This window comes from Oncorhynchus clarkii, chromosome 10 (assembly GCF_045791955.1).
Source record: "Oncorhynchus clarkii lewisi isolate Uvic-CL-2024 chromosome 10, UVic_Ocla_1.0, whole genome shotgun sequence".
Lineage (NCBI taxonomy): Eukaryota > Metazoa > Chordata > Actinopteri > Salmoniformes > Salmonidae > Oncorhynchus > Oncorhynchus clarkii.
This window is the reverse complement of record NC_092156.1, coordinates 46,454,151-46,470,248: the sequence shown is the minus strand read 5'-3', so window position 1 is coordinate 46,470,248 and position 16,098 is coordinate 46,454,151. Positions and strand designations below refer to the sequence as shown.

The 16,098-nt window shown below is 43.6% G+C and overlaps 1 protein-coding gene across 3 annotated transcripts in view; it reads left to right on the top strand.

Moving 5' to 3' along the window:
• The window catches only part of LOC139418633 (protein phosphatase 3 catalytic subunit alpha-like), a 56,803-nt gene that overhangs the window by 14,220 nt on the left and 26,485 nt on the right, over positions 1-16,098 (top strand). For all 3 annotated transcript variants that reach the window (XM_071168241.1, XM_071168240.1, XM_071168242.1), the window contains exon 2: positions 15,001-15,201. In XM_071168241.1, coding sequence (XP_071024342.1) covers positions 15,001-15,201 — 201 coding nt within the window. The remainder of the gene's footprint in view (positions 1-15,000; positions 15,202-16,098) is intronic.

Here is a 16,098-nt window from a genome sequence, read left to right as displayed (position 1 = left end):
GCATACTATCTAACTTCTTGTTAGTACAATAAGTAACCAGTTCCATTGAAGACATCATCATTTATTTGTCATATGTTTAATCTTTTTGGGGCTATTGCCAATAGGGGAATTTAATAATAATCGCTTTAGAAGCAGAACATATTTAAGTTGTAATGAGTTAGCAAAAGAATGTGCTGCATGATAGTAAGTCAGCAAGCATTGCAAGGATGGATCCCTTCGTACTCAATTCCATTCTGAGAGGGTATAGCTACATCGTTTTGGAAAGGGACTGTTTTGAACAGGTGACAATACAGAGATAGCAGACAGCTGTGTGTTTTCTGTACTGCATCTCAACGAGTGAGTGTTTTTGCAGAGAGGACAAAGGGTTGACAGTGGAATGGGTTCACTCAAAGTTGACTGTAGTTGTTAATACAGGAACATCCGTCTTCTGTGGGTCAGTTGCATCGTAAGGGAGGAGGGATATGCTGGATGAACCACTGTAACTGTGTATTAAATGTGAAGGGATTTCAGGAGGACCACACCCATATCAATGCCTGTGCCATCCCTTATCTTCATGCTGCTCACAAAAACATCTCTTTTGAGGTGGCTGAAGATTGAGGAATTGTGGTACTACTTGGTGCTTGTTTAGAGATCCTAATACCCCACACAGCTGCAACTGCGGCAAATACAGTACCAGTCAAAAGTTTGGCCACACCTACTCATTTTATATTTTAGATTCTTCAAAGTAGCCACCCTTTGCCTTGATGACCGCTTTGTACACTCTTGGCATTCTCTCAACCAGATTCATGAGGTAGTCACCTGGAATGCATTTCATTTAACAGGTATGCCCTGTTCAATAGTGGAATTTCTTTCCTTCTTAATGCGTTTGAGCCAATCAGTTGTGTTGTGACAAGGTAGGGGTGGTAAAAGACCAAGTCCATATTATGGCAAGAACAGGTGAAATAAGCAAAGAGAAACGACAGTTCATCATTCATTTTCCTGATTGACTGAAGGTCAGTGTGTGGTGTGGGGGCGCTTTGCTGGTAAAACTGTCAGTTATTTATTTAGAATTCAAGTCACACTTAACCAGCGTGGCTACCACAGCATTCTGCAGCGATACGCTATCCCATCTGGATTGTGCTTAGTGGGACTATCATTTGTTTTTCAACAGGACAATGACCCAACACACACCTCCAGACTGTGTAAGGGCTATTTGACCAAGAAGGAGAGTGATGGAGTGCTGCATCAGATGACCTGGCATCCACAATCGTCCGACCTCAACCCAATTGAGATGGTTTGGGATGAGTTGGACCGCAGAGTGAAGGAAAAGCATCCAACAAGTGCTCAGCATATATGGGAACTCCTTGAAGCCTGTTGGAAAAGAATTCCAGGTGATGCTGGTTGAAAGAATGCCAAGAGTGTGCAAAGCTGTCATCAAGGCAAATGGTGGCTACTTTGAAGAATCTAAAGTATCACATTTATTTTGATTTGTTTAACACATTTTTGGTTACTACATGATTCCATATGTGTTATTTCATAGTTTTGATGTCTTCACTATTATTTTACAATGTAGAAAATATTACAAATAAAGCTTACTTCGTTGTTTTATTTTTATTATTTTCACTGCATCAGGGATAGCGTGCAGGGTGCTCTTTTCACACTAGAGTAGAGTACAGTATAATTGACTGTATTGTACTTTACTGTATTTTATACTGTACTGAACTCTACTGAACTATACTCTACTGTACTCTATTGTACTTTATATACTGTATACTGTGCTGTACTGTGATGTCCAAACTTGTGAAACAGATTTATATGATTGGTAAAGATTTGGTTCACTCCGCACCAACCAAATCTTGATTTGATCTGGTCTTGTTTGGGTGCGGAGCTCATTAGAATAATAGCCAGTGTGTAAAAACAATATTCAAACACTTATTGTAGTACAATAAACAAAACAGATTTTTTTTCAAGTCAAGATGTCATAGCTGACACCCCATTCTTTCTACCGACATCTTGGAATCTTAATTCGGAGTAGATATTTAACAGTTTTTGAAAAACACAGTCGCATAAAAATCGGAGGGAAATTTGATTGTCATTCTGTTACCAAACCTTACATCTGCAGGTTCTTCTAGTAAATGTGTTGTTTTAAAATGTTCAGGGGGAAATGGTTCAAAGTAGTCCTTGTGCATAGAGTTGTATGGTTCGTTTAACTTTGCAACCAATGGTTTTTGTTTGGCATAGTGAAAAATTAAAAAAGGTGAGTCTGCGTCATTCAGTTAACATGGAATTGCCCTGAAGCAAAGCTTAGCACATAGCTAAACATACTGGCCTATAAATGACTCACCTGTGTGTTCAAGCGTTTGTTTTCCTGTTTGATTTTACTCAGCGTTTATTTTTACGATGTCACACTTACTCTTATGTTCTCTTACAGTTATATATCAGGTGGTAAGATGTTAACCTCTGATGTTGTCACATCATTTCCCTCTGGTACTCAGTGATGGATACTATCATATGTCCATTTCCTACATCCTCCCACCTAACAGGACAGCGTCACAATGGCATGTGCTACATTCACAGTGGCATGAGTACTGTTTTATTGGTTCAAGGAGAGCCCTCTATTTACAAGTAGGGTCTCGGGAGTGTGTATTGACCTCACTCTTCAGCACTGTGATACATGATTGGTCCACACAGGAAATGTAACAGAGAGGGAAGAGGGTTCATTGAAAAAGCTGCCCTAGGTGCTGTTCTTCTCTGTCACACAGCTGGACTACTGTACCTTCTCTGTGTTGGAGGGTGGGTGGCCACCAGGGATCATGGGGATTTTAGTCTTTGTATAGAGGAATGAGGATATTAGTGATGCCTATGAGTCGGGTTGTTGTGACCAGGACATGAACTGGCTATTGGAGGAGAGGAGACTGTGTCTGCCACTTGGCCTGGTCCCATGTCAGGGCATCTCTGGAGAGTGTGAACAAGCAAGCTAGGCTCTTAGAGTGATTCTAGGACATTATAGGTGTTAGTTCAGGTGGGGCTCGGTAAATCACTGTGGATCGAATGCCTTTTGTCTGAGAGAGGGAACCCTCACAATACCCAATTTATTTTCAGAACAAAACGGAGACAATCATGGAAAGGGCTGACCTATCAGTAGAGGCACTTCTGGATTTAGACAGCCAGTCAGTAAGCACACAGGGGGAAATCTCTCTTCTGAAATATGATTATGACACACGCAGTCTCTCAGTTTTTCTCTCCCAAAGCTTAGGCTGGATAGAGATCTTCCTAAAAAATGGTGACCATCCTTTAGACATCCATATTTACAATAAACATTCAGCCGTTTCTGATCCGTTTCTCTACACCCACAATTAGATTTCTGACATTCACTGTGAAAATGCACAGCTAGTTGTTGTGTTCACGTATAAGGGTCTGTGGGAGAAGAGACCTTTCACCATTCTGCTATGCCTATGCTTGTCCTGTTCTCATAAGCGTTTGTGTGTTTTATTACTATGATGGATGCTATATAAGAGGGTGTGTGTGCGTTTTGTTTGTTTTTGAGAATATCAGTGACATGGTTGGCTCATTGGCCAGACAGCGTAGAGCCCACCCCCTGAGATGTGTGGATGTGGTGGATCTTGATGGTGTAATACCCTGCGCCCAGCTCGCCCCCTCTGAAGGCTATCTGCATGCATGATACTCACAAGCTTTATATAGCAGTGTGGGTGAATTATTTAAGGATTGGTTTGCAGCAGTGTTTTACTGCACACAGGCCTCTTACATAATGAAACTTCCCTGAGGTCTAGCGATGAGAGGGGGTAGAGGTGGGAGATGGAGTCAGGGAGAGTAGTGTAGTGGAGAGGACAAATCTAAAGGATAGAGTAAGGGGGGGGGGGGGGGTGGAGGAGAGAGACACTTGCACATGATTGGACACACGCATGAGAGCTCTTACAGTAGCAACAGTCATCAACAAGTTTATTTTATTTTATCCATCAGATATTGACTGAATTATGGCACATAAAACATTTTACTGGCACGGACAAATAATGAATGGAGTTCAGGGATTTAGGTGTTCAATTCCTGTCAAATGTAACTTTTGTTCTAAGAATATACGTATAAGGTATTTGTTGTAATTTTCCAATATTTTGTGTAAAAATAAAGAAAATTATATGTTCTTAATTTGCATAAATATACAATGTGTATTTGCATATACTGTATGAATTCATTAATGTAAAGGGTTAACGTAAACACCCCAAGAATCGGGTAGGTGCCCTGTACACGTGACGTGTTCCCATTTTGAACCATTTACTATCAATTTTTTTGTAATTGTATTTTTCACCCCTTTTTTCTCCCCAATTTCGTGATATTCAATTGGTAGTTACAGTCTTGTCCCATCGCTGCAACTGCCTTACGGACTCGGGAGAGGCGAAGGTCGAGAGTCAACACGACCCCGCCAAGCCGCACTGCTTCTTGGCACACTGCTCGCTTAACCCGGAAGCCAGCCACACCGACCGAAGTCAGCGTGCATGTGCCCGGCAGCAAATAAAATGCACTGTAGGCCTACCAATGGACAATCGGATGGCTCAGACTACCGTGTCTGCAGTAACGTAGCAGGCGTAAAAGAAAGCTGCACGATTGAGACTGAGATTTCAAGACTTTTAAAACCATGACTAAGAAGAGACTGTTAACGAATTACAGCAAAGAGCTGCCATAAAATGTGCGCTCTACCTACTTCCACTCATGCTACAAACAGCAGTGAAGTTGCACTGAATGAGTAGGAAAGTGTATGGATAGGTTTACCTTGTTATTATTGGGTATTTTTTAATATTGTGGAATACTTCACTTTGTCTAGGCTCAGGCTAAGACCCAGATGCAGACACAGGAGGTGGATAATATGAGTCTCAGAGTTTATTACAGTACAAAGGGAAGGCAATCGGTAGGTCAAGGCAGGCAAAGAGTCATAATCCAAATAAGAGTCAGGCAGGTACAGGACGGCAGGCAGGGCCAGGACAGGCAGAAAGACCAGAACTGGGAAGACTAGGAAAAGCAAAAACTAAAGCAGAGGAAACACGGGATCACGCTGGTAGGACTTGGCGGGACAAGACAGAAGACGCAGCTATTAATACACAAGGTAATGGAGACAATCACAAGACAAGTGAAACAGATCAGGGTGTGACATTCTCTGGTCATGTGAGTAACAACATGAATTTGTGCATGAGGCAGAAATTACGGTGCGACTCGAGTTTCGCCATCAGATTGAAGACGGTGTCCCTTTTTGGTCAGTGTCAGTGGAGGAAAGGAAGAGCAGAGGGACGTTGAGAGGCAGACCCTCAGTCTGCTCCCCTCGAAGAGTGCAATTGGGGCCTGCAATTCGGCGGCGTTCCTGCATGTGGCTGTTCCTGCATCTCCGGTAACCCCTCTTTTTTTACTTCTATTGGTAACTTTTTAAGCTAGGACAGGCAGGAGGCGATGGTGCTCCAGTACAGTAGGTGGCGTTAATGAACAATAATGTTGGATGCCAGTCCCTGATAAACCCACAGACGCAGGGGCGACAACGGTACTTGGCTAGCTGTACACCAGTACTGTTTTTTTAGCTAGGTGTGCTAGGGGCTTTATTTTCCTGCAGTCCTGTTAATGATGGCGATGGCAATTGTTTGGCAGGTGGAGGCGAAGGACACTGTGTTCTAGCTTCACCAGCCAGTCCGATACACACCAGGCGGGAGGCGTGGCGACACCGGGTAATGGCTAGATAACTGGCATGCTAGCTTGCACACAGTGTCCCTAACTAGCAAGTTAACTAGCACACAATGTCTCCCCATCCTCCCACCTGCTGTGCTACCGGTAGGCGGTGGCGACACCGGCAGACCGTGTCCTTTACCCCCACAGTTTTCCCACAGTTCTATTAACGATGGTGAGGGCGGGTGTCCCGCTAGGTAGCAAGGAGGACTCCGGCAGGTGGGATCGAAAAAACCCATGCAGGAACCAATGGGATGCTCGGGGGAGGGTTCATGAAGGAACCAATGGGATGCATGCAGGAACACCCCAAATTGCAGGCTGCAGTTGCACAATATTGCTGCCCTCTCCCTCCACTGAGACTGACCATCAGACGCAGACTCCATCAGCCCAGTAAGATAAAAACATTTTTTAAACTATTTATTTATTAATTATAAACATTTCTTCTCACTCAGCTGTGCCCGACAAGTAATACAACAACTAGTGTGATCATTTAGCCTACCTCAAATATTGAAATATATACAGTATCAGTCAAAAGTTGACACACCTACTCATTCAAGGGTTTTTCTTTTGTTTTTATTATTTTCTACACAACTATGAAATAACACATATGGAATCATGTAGTAACCAAAAAAGTGTTAAACAAATCAAAATATATTAAACATTTGAGATTCTTCAAAGTAGCCACCCTTTGCCTGGATGAAAGCTTTGCACACTATTGGCATTCTCTCAACCAGCTTCACCTGGAGTGCTTTTCCAACAGTCTTGAAGGAGTTCCCACATATGCTGAGCACTTGTTGGCTGCTTTTCCTTCACTGCGGTCCAACTCATCCCAAAGCATCTTAATTGGATTGAAGTTGGGTGATTGTGGAGGCCAGGTCATCTGATGCAGCATTCCATCACTCCATTTCTTAGTCAAATAGCCCTTACACAGCCTGGAGGTGTGTTGGGTCATTATCCTTTTGATAAACAAACGATAGTCCCACCAAGCGCAAACCAAATGGGAAGGCAAATCGCTGCAGAATGCTGTGGTAGCCATGCTGATTAAGTGTGCCTTGAATTCTAAATAAATCACAGACAGTGTCATCGGCAAAGCAGCATCACACCTCCTCCATGCTTCACGGTGGGAACCACACATGCAGAGATAATCCACTCCCCTACTCTGTGTCTCACAAAGACACAGAGGTTGGAACCAAAAATCTCAAATTTGGACTCATCAGACCAAAGGACAGATTTCCACCAGTCTAATGTCCATTGCTCGTGTTTCTTGGCCCAAGCAAGTCTCTTCTTATTGGTGTCCTTTAGTAGGTGTTTCTTTGCAGCAATTCAACCATGAAGGCCTCATTCACTCAGTCTCCTCTGAACAGTTGATGTTGAGATGTGTCTGTTACTTGAACTCTGTGAAGCATTTATTTGGGCTGCAATTTCTGAGGCTGGTAAATTGAATAACTCATCCCCTGCAGCAGAGGTAACTCTGGGTATTCAATTCCTGTGGTGGTCCTCATGAGAGACACTTTCATCATAGCGCTTGATGATTTTTGCAACTCCACTTGAAGAAACTTTCAAAGTTCTTAACATTTTCCTGATTGACTGACCTTCATGTCTTAAAGTAATGATGGACTGTCATTTCTCTTTGCTTTTTTGAGCTGTTCTTGCCATAATATGTACTTGGTCTTTTACCAAATAGGGATATCTTCTGTATACCAACCCTACCTTGTCATAACAACTAATTGGCTGAAACGCACTAAGGAAAGAAATTCCACAAATTAACAAGGCACACCTGTTAATTGAAATGCATTCCAGGTGTCTAACTGATGAAGCTGGTTGAGAGAATGTCAAGAGTGTGCAAAGCTGTCATCAAGGCAAAGCATGTCTACTTTGAACAATCTCAAATATATTTTTTGTTTAGTACATTTATTTAACCATTATTTTACCAGGTAAATTGACTGAGAACACTTTCTCAATTACAGCAACAACCTGGGGAATAGTTACAGGGGAGAGGAGGGTGGATGAATGAGCCAATTGTAAACTGGGGATGATTAGGTGACCGTGATGGTATGAGGGCCAGCTTGGGAATTTAGCCAGGACACCAGGGTTAACACCCCTACTCTTACGATAAGTGCCATGGGATCTTTAAGGACCTCAAAGAGTCAGGACACCCGTTTAACATCCCATCCGAAAGACAGCACCCTACACAGGGCAATGTCCCCAACCACTGCCCGGGGGTATTGGGACATTTTCTTTAGACCAGAGGAAAGGCTGCCTCCTACTGGCCGTCCAACACCACTTCCAGCAGCAGTTGGTCTCCCATTGAGGGACCGACCAGGACCAACCCTGTTTAGGGTTGTTCAGAAGCAAGCCAGCAGTGGGATTCCATATGTTATTTCATAGTTTTGATATCTTCGCTATTATTCTACAATGTAGAAAATAGTCAAAATAAAGAAAAACCTTGGAATGAGTAGGTGTGTCCAAACTTTTGACTGGTACTGTATTTTGAAATTACTACCTCATTACTACAGTACTGTTTTTAATAGATTCATTTTGCATATACTTATATTTTTTAAATCATGTAAAAAAATATATAATAATAATCTGAACAGTAGATATCGCTTGCATTTTGAAAGTCATCTTGACTCAGAAAAGGTTGGTGTCCATTGATCGAGAGCTAGGCCTACCTGTGTCATGTAAAAAATCTCCCTAGCATGAAATAGTTCCCAGTCGTTCTGCTCGTTCGATGTTCTGGTTGTGACGTCATGATATAAAACGTCTCCCAGCGTGAATATGTTCCCAGTTCAATAATTGGACGCGCAGCTCTTTATATGGGATGGCTGAGCTCGTGCCGATGTTTCTCTCACACCCTCCTTCACCTAGAAACATTGTTCTGTGTGCACGCGCAATTTGCTTCACACGTCTGCCAATTAATGGCGGCCAGGAGTATTGACTCTGACTAATCAGAAGCTTGTTGAGACGTGAGGTCGGCATATAAATACCCGGACTCGCGCGTCGAAGTGCGGAGGGTTGATGTGAAAGTTTTTTTGTGATTGTAAAACGTTTGGACATATATATGAATAAAATGTTTGTTAGCAATACAAGCCATTATTAAGACCATTTTACAGCTAATTATGCTAGTTAGCTAGCAAGGGCGAGGGGGTGTGAGAAAAACATCTGCACGAGCTCAGCCATCCACACAAACGCGCGTGCAATTTATTTTCCCGCTGTGAAAATGTTTACAACATGACGTCACAATCAGAACAATCGGGAATTATTTCACACCGGGAAGATTTTAACTGGACAACCTGCCCTCACCTGCGCTGTCTAGATTGCTGCAATAATTACTGTTAGTTCATTCTGTTGCAATATTCAACAAGTGTGTCAATAGCAGGATACCCTCGGATTAAAAATCAACAAGCTTGGCTCCAGATTACACCTATCTATACATACTTCTCATTGTTTGTAAAATCATACATAATATCACTATAATCCAAGTGTTCCTCTTGGGAGGTTGCTTTCATTTCAGCGCATCTAATTTGGAAACATTTCAACTGTATTATATATTTTTTTGCACAAAAAATGAACACCCAAAATAATCTTTCTTTCTTGTGATGCAGGTGTCAAGACAATACGTTACACCCCCGACAAAGTGTTAAACAATGCATTTAATTGAGCCCATTTCAGCCATTACCAGGATGTGTTTGGCAGGTCATGGTAAACATTTCCATGGTCGCAATGTTTATTAAAAAAAAATGACAGGCACAAGCAAGAGTATGAAAGAGTCTCAGGAGTGAAATGAAAGCAATCAATCCAGCGAAATGTAAGTGACAAGTGAACCCCACAAACACAATAACTAGATGGCTGAAATGTGCTACTTAAAGTATACAGTTTGGAGGGGGAGACATATTATGGCCAGTGGACATAGACTAACCCTACATGGTTTAGTAGGGGACAGAACACTAAAGGTACGCCTAGAACATAGCACCTAGAAGATGGGTCATAGAACCAACTCCTAGAGCCATTATGGGGTGGTGACAAAAAGAGACATGAACCGATGAATGAGTTCTGCCATTTTGTGAATGTCCAAATGTATGCTCTACGCATAACTGAAGAGCAATGTGCAGCTCTAATTTCAATTTAGTTTACCTGTTGTGGTTTTGGGACATCATCAGTACTGTAGACTGGTCAAACAAACACTGCCTAGTGTCTACCCTGGCTGCTCTGTTCAGATCCCCGCTAACATGGCTTCCTCCTTGGCTCCTTCTCTTCCCAGTCTTTAGCATATTGGGTTTTCATGCATGGGCTGATCTGTGGGCCGCAAGCTGCCATACGGCCTGGCAGACTCCGTGCAAACAGTCAGAATGCACTTTAGGGCTCTGCACATTTGGGGTTTTGCACAGGAAAGAAACAGGGTCAACGTAGGTCCAATCAGTGAACACACTCATTTAGACATTTCAAACATTCGCATCACAGGCTATTGAGCGCTATGATAACAAACCCTTCAGTTATCCCAACAGCTACACAATCTCAATTAAATGGAGTACAGAGTACAGTGATAATCCCAACAATAATAACGAGACGAATGTCAACATTGGTATTGAATGGACTCTTTAAAGGTCAAGAGTTATTCACAGTGCACACAGGAACCAAACACAACATCTTGTCACCCAAATGATTAGGCAACATTGTTTGCCATGTTATTTACAATATCTCCACGTGTCTCTAGTCTTGTCTATTTAATAAAAGAAAAGCTCGCTGGCAACACTGCATATGGCTTAGGCGGGAATCTGCACTTAGGTAGTAAATTCTACTCTTTAGTTATGTGCAATGTCCATTACAAAGTTAGGATGACATAAACCACAAGCCCTAGTCCTGGAGCAACTTTCCTCCCTGCCGCATATCCCTGTGTGGTAATGAAGACGGTCACAGGCCCAGATAGAGGGGGGACAGCAGGTTTGGTAGAAGCAGGGCTGAGACAAGTGACAGGTGCCGCTAGCTAACACAAGCCTGGGCCAGAGACGTGACAGACAGACAGACAGACAGACAGACAGACAGACAGACAGACAGACAGGTTCACATAGATCCAGACGGACAGTAGCTACACACCTAGAGGATGAGTATTGTGCTGTACGTGTGGACAGATTGACAGGATGCCAGGGCTGGATGGAGAGTATTCACTGTTGCCGTCTCTCTCTCTGCAGCATCCAGCCTGGCAATGTTTCATGACAGGTTGATATACAGTAGAGTGGCTGTAAAAAAAAAAAAAGAAAGGACCTAGGCAACAAGGCATACATGAAGGTACGGTACATGTGTCTGGTGGTAATTACTGTAGGCTGTGCAATGACGATAAGTCCATGGAATAGCAGAATGGGTGAGAAGCTATATTTGTATTGTTAGTCTCCTGTTTATTGAAACCCTTACTCAATTATCAAGCTCCCTGCCCTTTCTGCATTGTCTTGGGGAAATTGTGCTTCATAAAAGGAGAGAACGAGGGAATACTGTATGCGTCTCTGATCCTCCCATGCAAATCGCAGTATTTCGCGCTGACACTGGCTGTACTTCAAAAGTTAGCTGCTGTTGCATGGCAACGTACACCACAGTTCAACTTAGCTTGGGCGCCCAGTCGAAGTGAGCTGTCTCCCATCTCAACCCCCCCACCTCCCCCTCTTTCTTTCTCTCGTGTGTTTTCACCATACCTGGTGTTCTCTCCCTCAAAATCCTCCCTCCTTTTTTCGGTTTCTTTCTCTTGCTCCCCTCTACTCTCTCATCTCTCTCCCTCTCGCCCTCTTTCTCCCCCCCCTCTCTAATGTCCACCAGTAATCTCCCTGACTTCTCAGTCTTTTAGCGTCGGAGAGTATCAGAAGCACAGTACTGTCTGTTGTGTAAAAACGCACACTGAAGGAAATGACGCACACTCTCAAACGCATACAGACATGTCTACAAACATACAGGGCATGCAGTATCTCTAGTCTCTTTATTAGGTACAGTACCTACCACTGCAGTTCTACCATTAGGGCTCTTTTTGAGTGTATTATAGTGGCTGTTCAGTGACGCCTGTAGGTTAGACTGAGATATAAACACACCAGACAGGCCACTGAGATTGTGACACTGTTCTTTTGATCACACAGCTCTGCCTCATCTCGCTCCTGCTAGCTGTGAGAACACAATCTGGTTCATAGCATTGAGGAGTGAACATTATTTGCTCTGATTACCACCATTAAATCTTTTGTCTTGCCCATTCACACACATACAATCCATGTCTCTGTTGTCTCAAGGCTTAAAAATCCTTCTTTAGCCCGTCTCCTCCCCTTCATCTACACTGACTGAAGTGGATTTGACAAGTGACATCAATAAGGGATTATAACTTTGACCTGGTCAGTCTAGGTCATCGAGTGTTTTGTACACTGTGTATATTTGGAAACACAATACAGTCAGGTATACACACCTACCGTGTATGTAAGCACAGAGACAAACACGTTAACATGCACCGTTCAGGCAAATAACACAAGCCCAAAACGTACGCACATGGACATATACTAACATGGACTTTCACACATAGACACACGCACAGATAAAACACAAACACACTGTTGAATGGGATTAATTTACCCCAGTGAAAATCTCATGCCAGGCCTGGGCTCATTATCCCAGCAGCAGGAACATGAGATTTCTCTCTTTTCCCCCTCTAGTCAAGCATCCATTATTTAACAGCATGTTGATCACGTTGGGCCTCAGCTCGGAGAGCTCTCTGCCCTCTCTCTTCTATTCCCCCAGCGCTCAGCTCAGCAGCTCCCCATCGCCACATGCACTGAGCAACACAAATCTCTAGCCGACAAACTTGGCCATATTGCTGTATTACTCTGTGGGTGTGCGTGTGTGCATGTTTGCACATCTCAGACAACCATATTGCAGGGGCTGGAGCACCACTCTGCTTTAGGTCATTGTATCAGCTGGTTTTTATTATTACTTTTCAGTCAGCAACAGGTTTAGAGCTGAGACACTGGTGAGGGAATCACTATCCAATCAAATACTTTTTGTAGGTTTGTACAGTAGTGTTATTGGCTGATGGAAACAATCAAGACCCCCAGGCCTATATAGTTGGGAGTTCACAGGTGCATTGTCCTATGGGTCAAAGGACCTGCCTGATGTGTGGTGTTTTCATTCTAACTGGTCTGTGATGTAAGAGCACAATGGTGTTGGATTTAGTATCCAATCTGAATCAAACATAATTGTCTACGACCGATTGATTGGAATGCAAACCTGCTTTCATAGTAAGGCCACAGGTCCACCAGTAAGAAAGGCTGCTGCGGGCCTCCCGGGTGGCGCAGTGGTCTAGGGCACTGCATCGCAGCTCTAGCTGTGCCACCAGAGACTCTGGGTTCGCAGCCAACCGCGACCGGGAGGTCCGTGGGGCGACGCACAATTGGCCTAGCGTCGTTAGGGAGGGTTTGGCCGGTAGGGATATCCTTGTCTCATCGCACACCAGCGACTCCTGTGGCGGGCCGGGCGCAGTGCGCGCTAACAAAGGTAGCCAGGTGCACGGTGTTTCCTCCGACACATTGGTGCGGCTGGCTTCCGGGTTGGAGGCGCGCTGTGTTAAGAAGCAGTGCGGCTTGGTTGGGTTGTGTTTCGACCTTCGTCTCTCCCGAACCCGTACGGGAGTTGTAGCGAGACAAGAGACAAGATAGTAATTACTAACAAATGAAAAGGGGGTAAAATGTATTTTAAAAATAAAGCGTGGCAACATGACCTTTTTATACAGTATTATGCAACACGCAAAGCCAACACCAAAGTCTTTCGACCACTGACACAGATTAGCTTCAGTGCAAAAACAATCCCTTTGTTGCTCCCAAAGCAATGGATGGGATGTTTTTAGAGGATGTCTGGCAGACAGGTGCGGTCTTATTCATGGGTTTAGATTTGTATTAACGACCCAGTGAAGTTGTTCCTTCAGGCTAAAGTTTTGTTTCCTGTCGTATTACAGTATTATTGGCTTTCTCATTAGAAATGACGGCACCCTCTGGTTGGAACACAACACAATCTGTTCCCTCTTTATAGGGATCGGAGAGACATATAGTAATTACTCAGATAGAGGGCTTTATCTGCCATCACTATGTTGAGCAAACTTTTGTTAAGATGTTTATACATACTGGATTGTTGACTCTCACTAAAAAAAGAGGTTGTGTTATCTGGGGAAAAAATCACGTGGATATTTTTATTCCACACATCCGATTTGTACATTTACAGCGATTCATAAATGATAATATACTGTGGAAGCATCCATAATTAAAGTAGGCCACATTTTGGAAGGATTTGTTGAAAGAACTTTTCCCCTCTGCCATTTCTGCATAAAGAAAAAAAAGTTAGACTTTCTTTTAGGTGTCTTGAAGGGCGGGGTTAGCTTTATGCATATAAGCACCATAATTGAACGGGCTCAGCAGGTTTAACCAACGTATTGGAGGATAGAGTATCTGTTTTAGGCATTAGTTGTAACATGAATTGTAGAAGCCGGTACAATGAAGACATCTAACTAGCCTGCGGCAATCCCTTGTTGTGTCCTTACGGTGGTACGCAAACGTTCAGCACCAGCACGAACGAAAACAAGAGGCTGGTCGCTGATTCAGTTAAATCCCGCCGTTAAACAGCGCCAGGCAGCTCATAAGGAAATGTTTCAACGCACCTGTGTTGGGCTCTGTCTGCAGGTCTGCTGATAGACACTCTGTGACGCTTTTATTGCCATACTGCTCTCAGACTATTTGGAATCCGGCATCTGAGGATGTCTAACGGTTTCTCCCTGTGAGCTGGCTGTACAACTGAGGCTCTGTGTTCAACTGATATACCGTGTGAGGGTCTCTAAGGGGAGTGGTCTTTGTTCCCTGTCTCATGATGGTTTGATTTGATGGGTCTGTTTCCTCTTCACATTGGCTCCCATCTGCCCCGCCCCCTATATCTGGGGCCCTCAGCGTTTGGATTGGATTGTACTGTACTACATGAAGTCATGTTCCCTGGTACAATACATCCCGCAGAGGGAACTAATGTGATAGGAAGGACAAGCTAGCTAATGTAGAATAATCCTCTGCACCATCAGTCTGGACCAGAGTTAAAGTAGCTTGCAAACATTATCACATAAAGTAAGATTATTATTCTTTTTTTTAAACAAAACATTATGCGATTAGAATTCTCTGGGATCTTTTCCCCGTGCTTAACTTTAAGTCTGAAGTATTTGTGTCCTAGCCTCAGAGCAGGTGATCACGGACTGTCTTGACGTCCCATTGGGGTGTGTTGTCTCACCTCACTGTGTTGTCTCCACAGCCGTGCCCTTCCCCCTGAGTCATCGCCTCACGTTGAAGGAGGTCTTTGACAGTGAGGGGAAGCCCAGGGTGGACCTACTCAAAGCCCACCTCACCAAGGAGGGCCGCGTGGAGGAGGCCGTGGCACTGCGCATCGTCAACGAGGGCGCCGCCATCTTGCGCCAGGAGAAAACCATGCTGGACATAGAAGCACCAGTCACAGGTGAGGAATAGAGATCACTTTTACCTTTTTGACTTTGGCGAAACAAACGTTGACTAACGTTCATATCACGGTCCAACAGGGTGGGAGGAAGACAGACCTGTCTGTGGAAGAATAGATATGATTTCTTCTGGTTACTTGGTCCAGTGGCGAGTGAGAACAAGTATTATGAGTGACTAGGTTGCTGTGAGAGTGGGTCTGTGGGTCTAAAGTGCTTCAGACTGAGGGACTCTTTTATAAGCAGGTTAACGTGAGAGTGAGTCTGAGCTCTGGATTAAACCTGCACTGTAGAGAACTTGGTATTTTGGGAGAATGTACTTTCGTTTGATGTATAAATGTATGTGTGTGAAGGTGTCTTACTGTACTATGTCTATAAGCAAATATTTGTGGGCAAGTAGAGTGTCTGAAAGTGAAACAGGAAGACAAGCATAGCGAGACTGGGAGTGAGTGTGCAAATGAATGACCTGAAATACAAAAATAAACTACAAAGCAGAGAGTGCAGAAACTGGAGTTGAAATGAAGATGAAAAGTAGAGACGGCAAAGCAGGACTCTCTATATGCAGAGTCCCATATCGGGTAGCTGTCACTTTCAAGTGTTACAGGCATGTAAGAATAATATATTTCTCAAGCACCTCAAGCGCTCTGTATCTCTCTTTATCTTTTTTTTCAAGTATCAGAGCATCAATGTTGAGTGTTGTTTGAAGATTCCTCTGACAGGCGGCACTTATACACGATGAGGACCAGAGTATACTGAGGCTTGTTCAACCAATCATAGAAGTACAGAGGTTTGTCACCTCACCTGCATTTAAAGGGTTTGACTCCAAAACGCAATAAACCAATTGAAACTCAATAAAACGTATAGCTTATGTCCAGCTGAAACTGGTTCCGGCTGCTCATCTC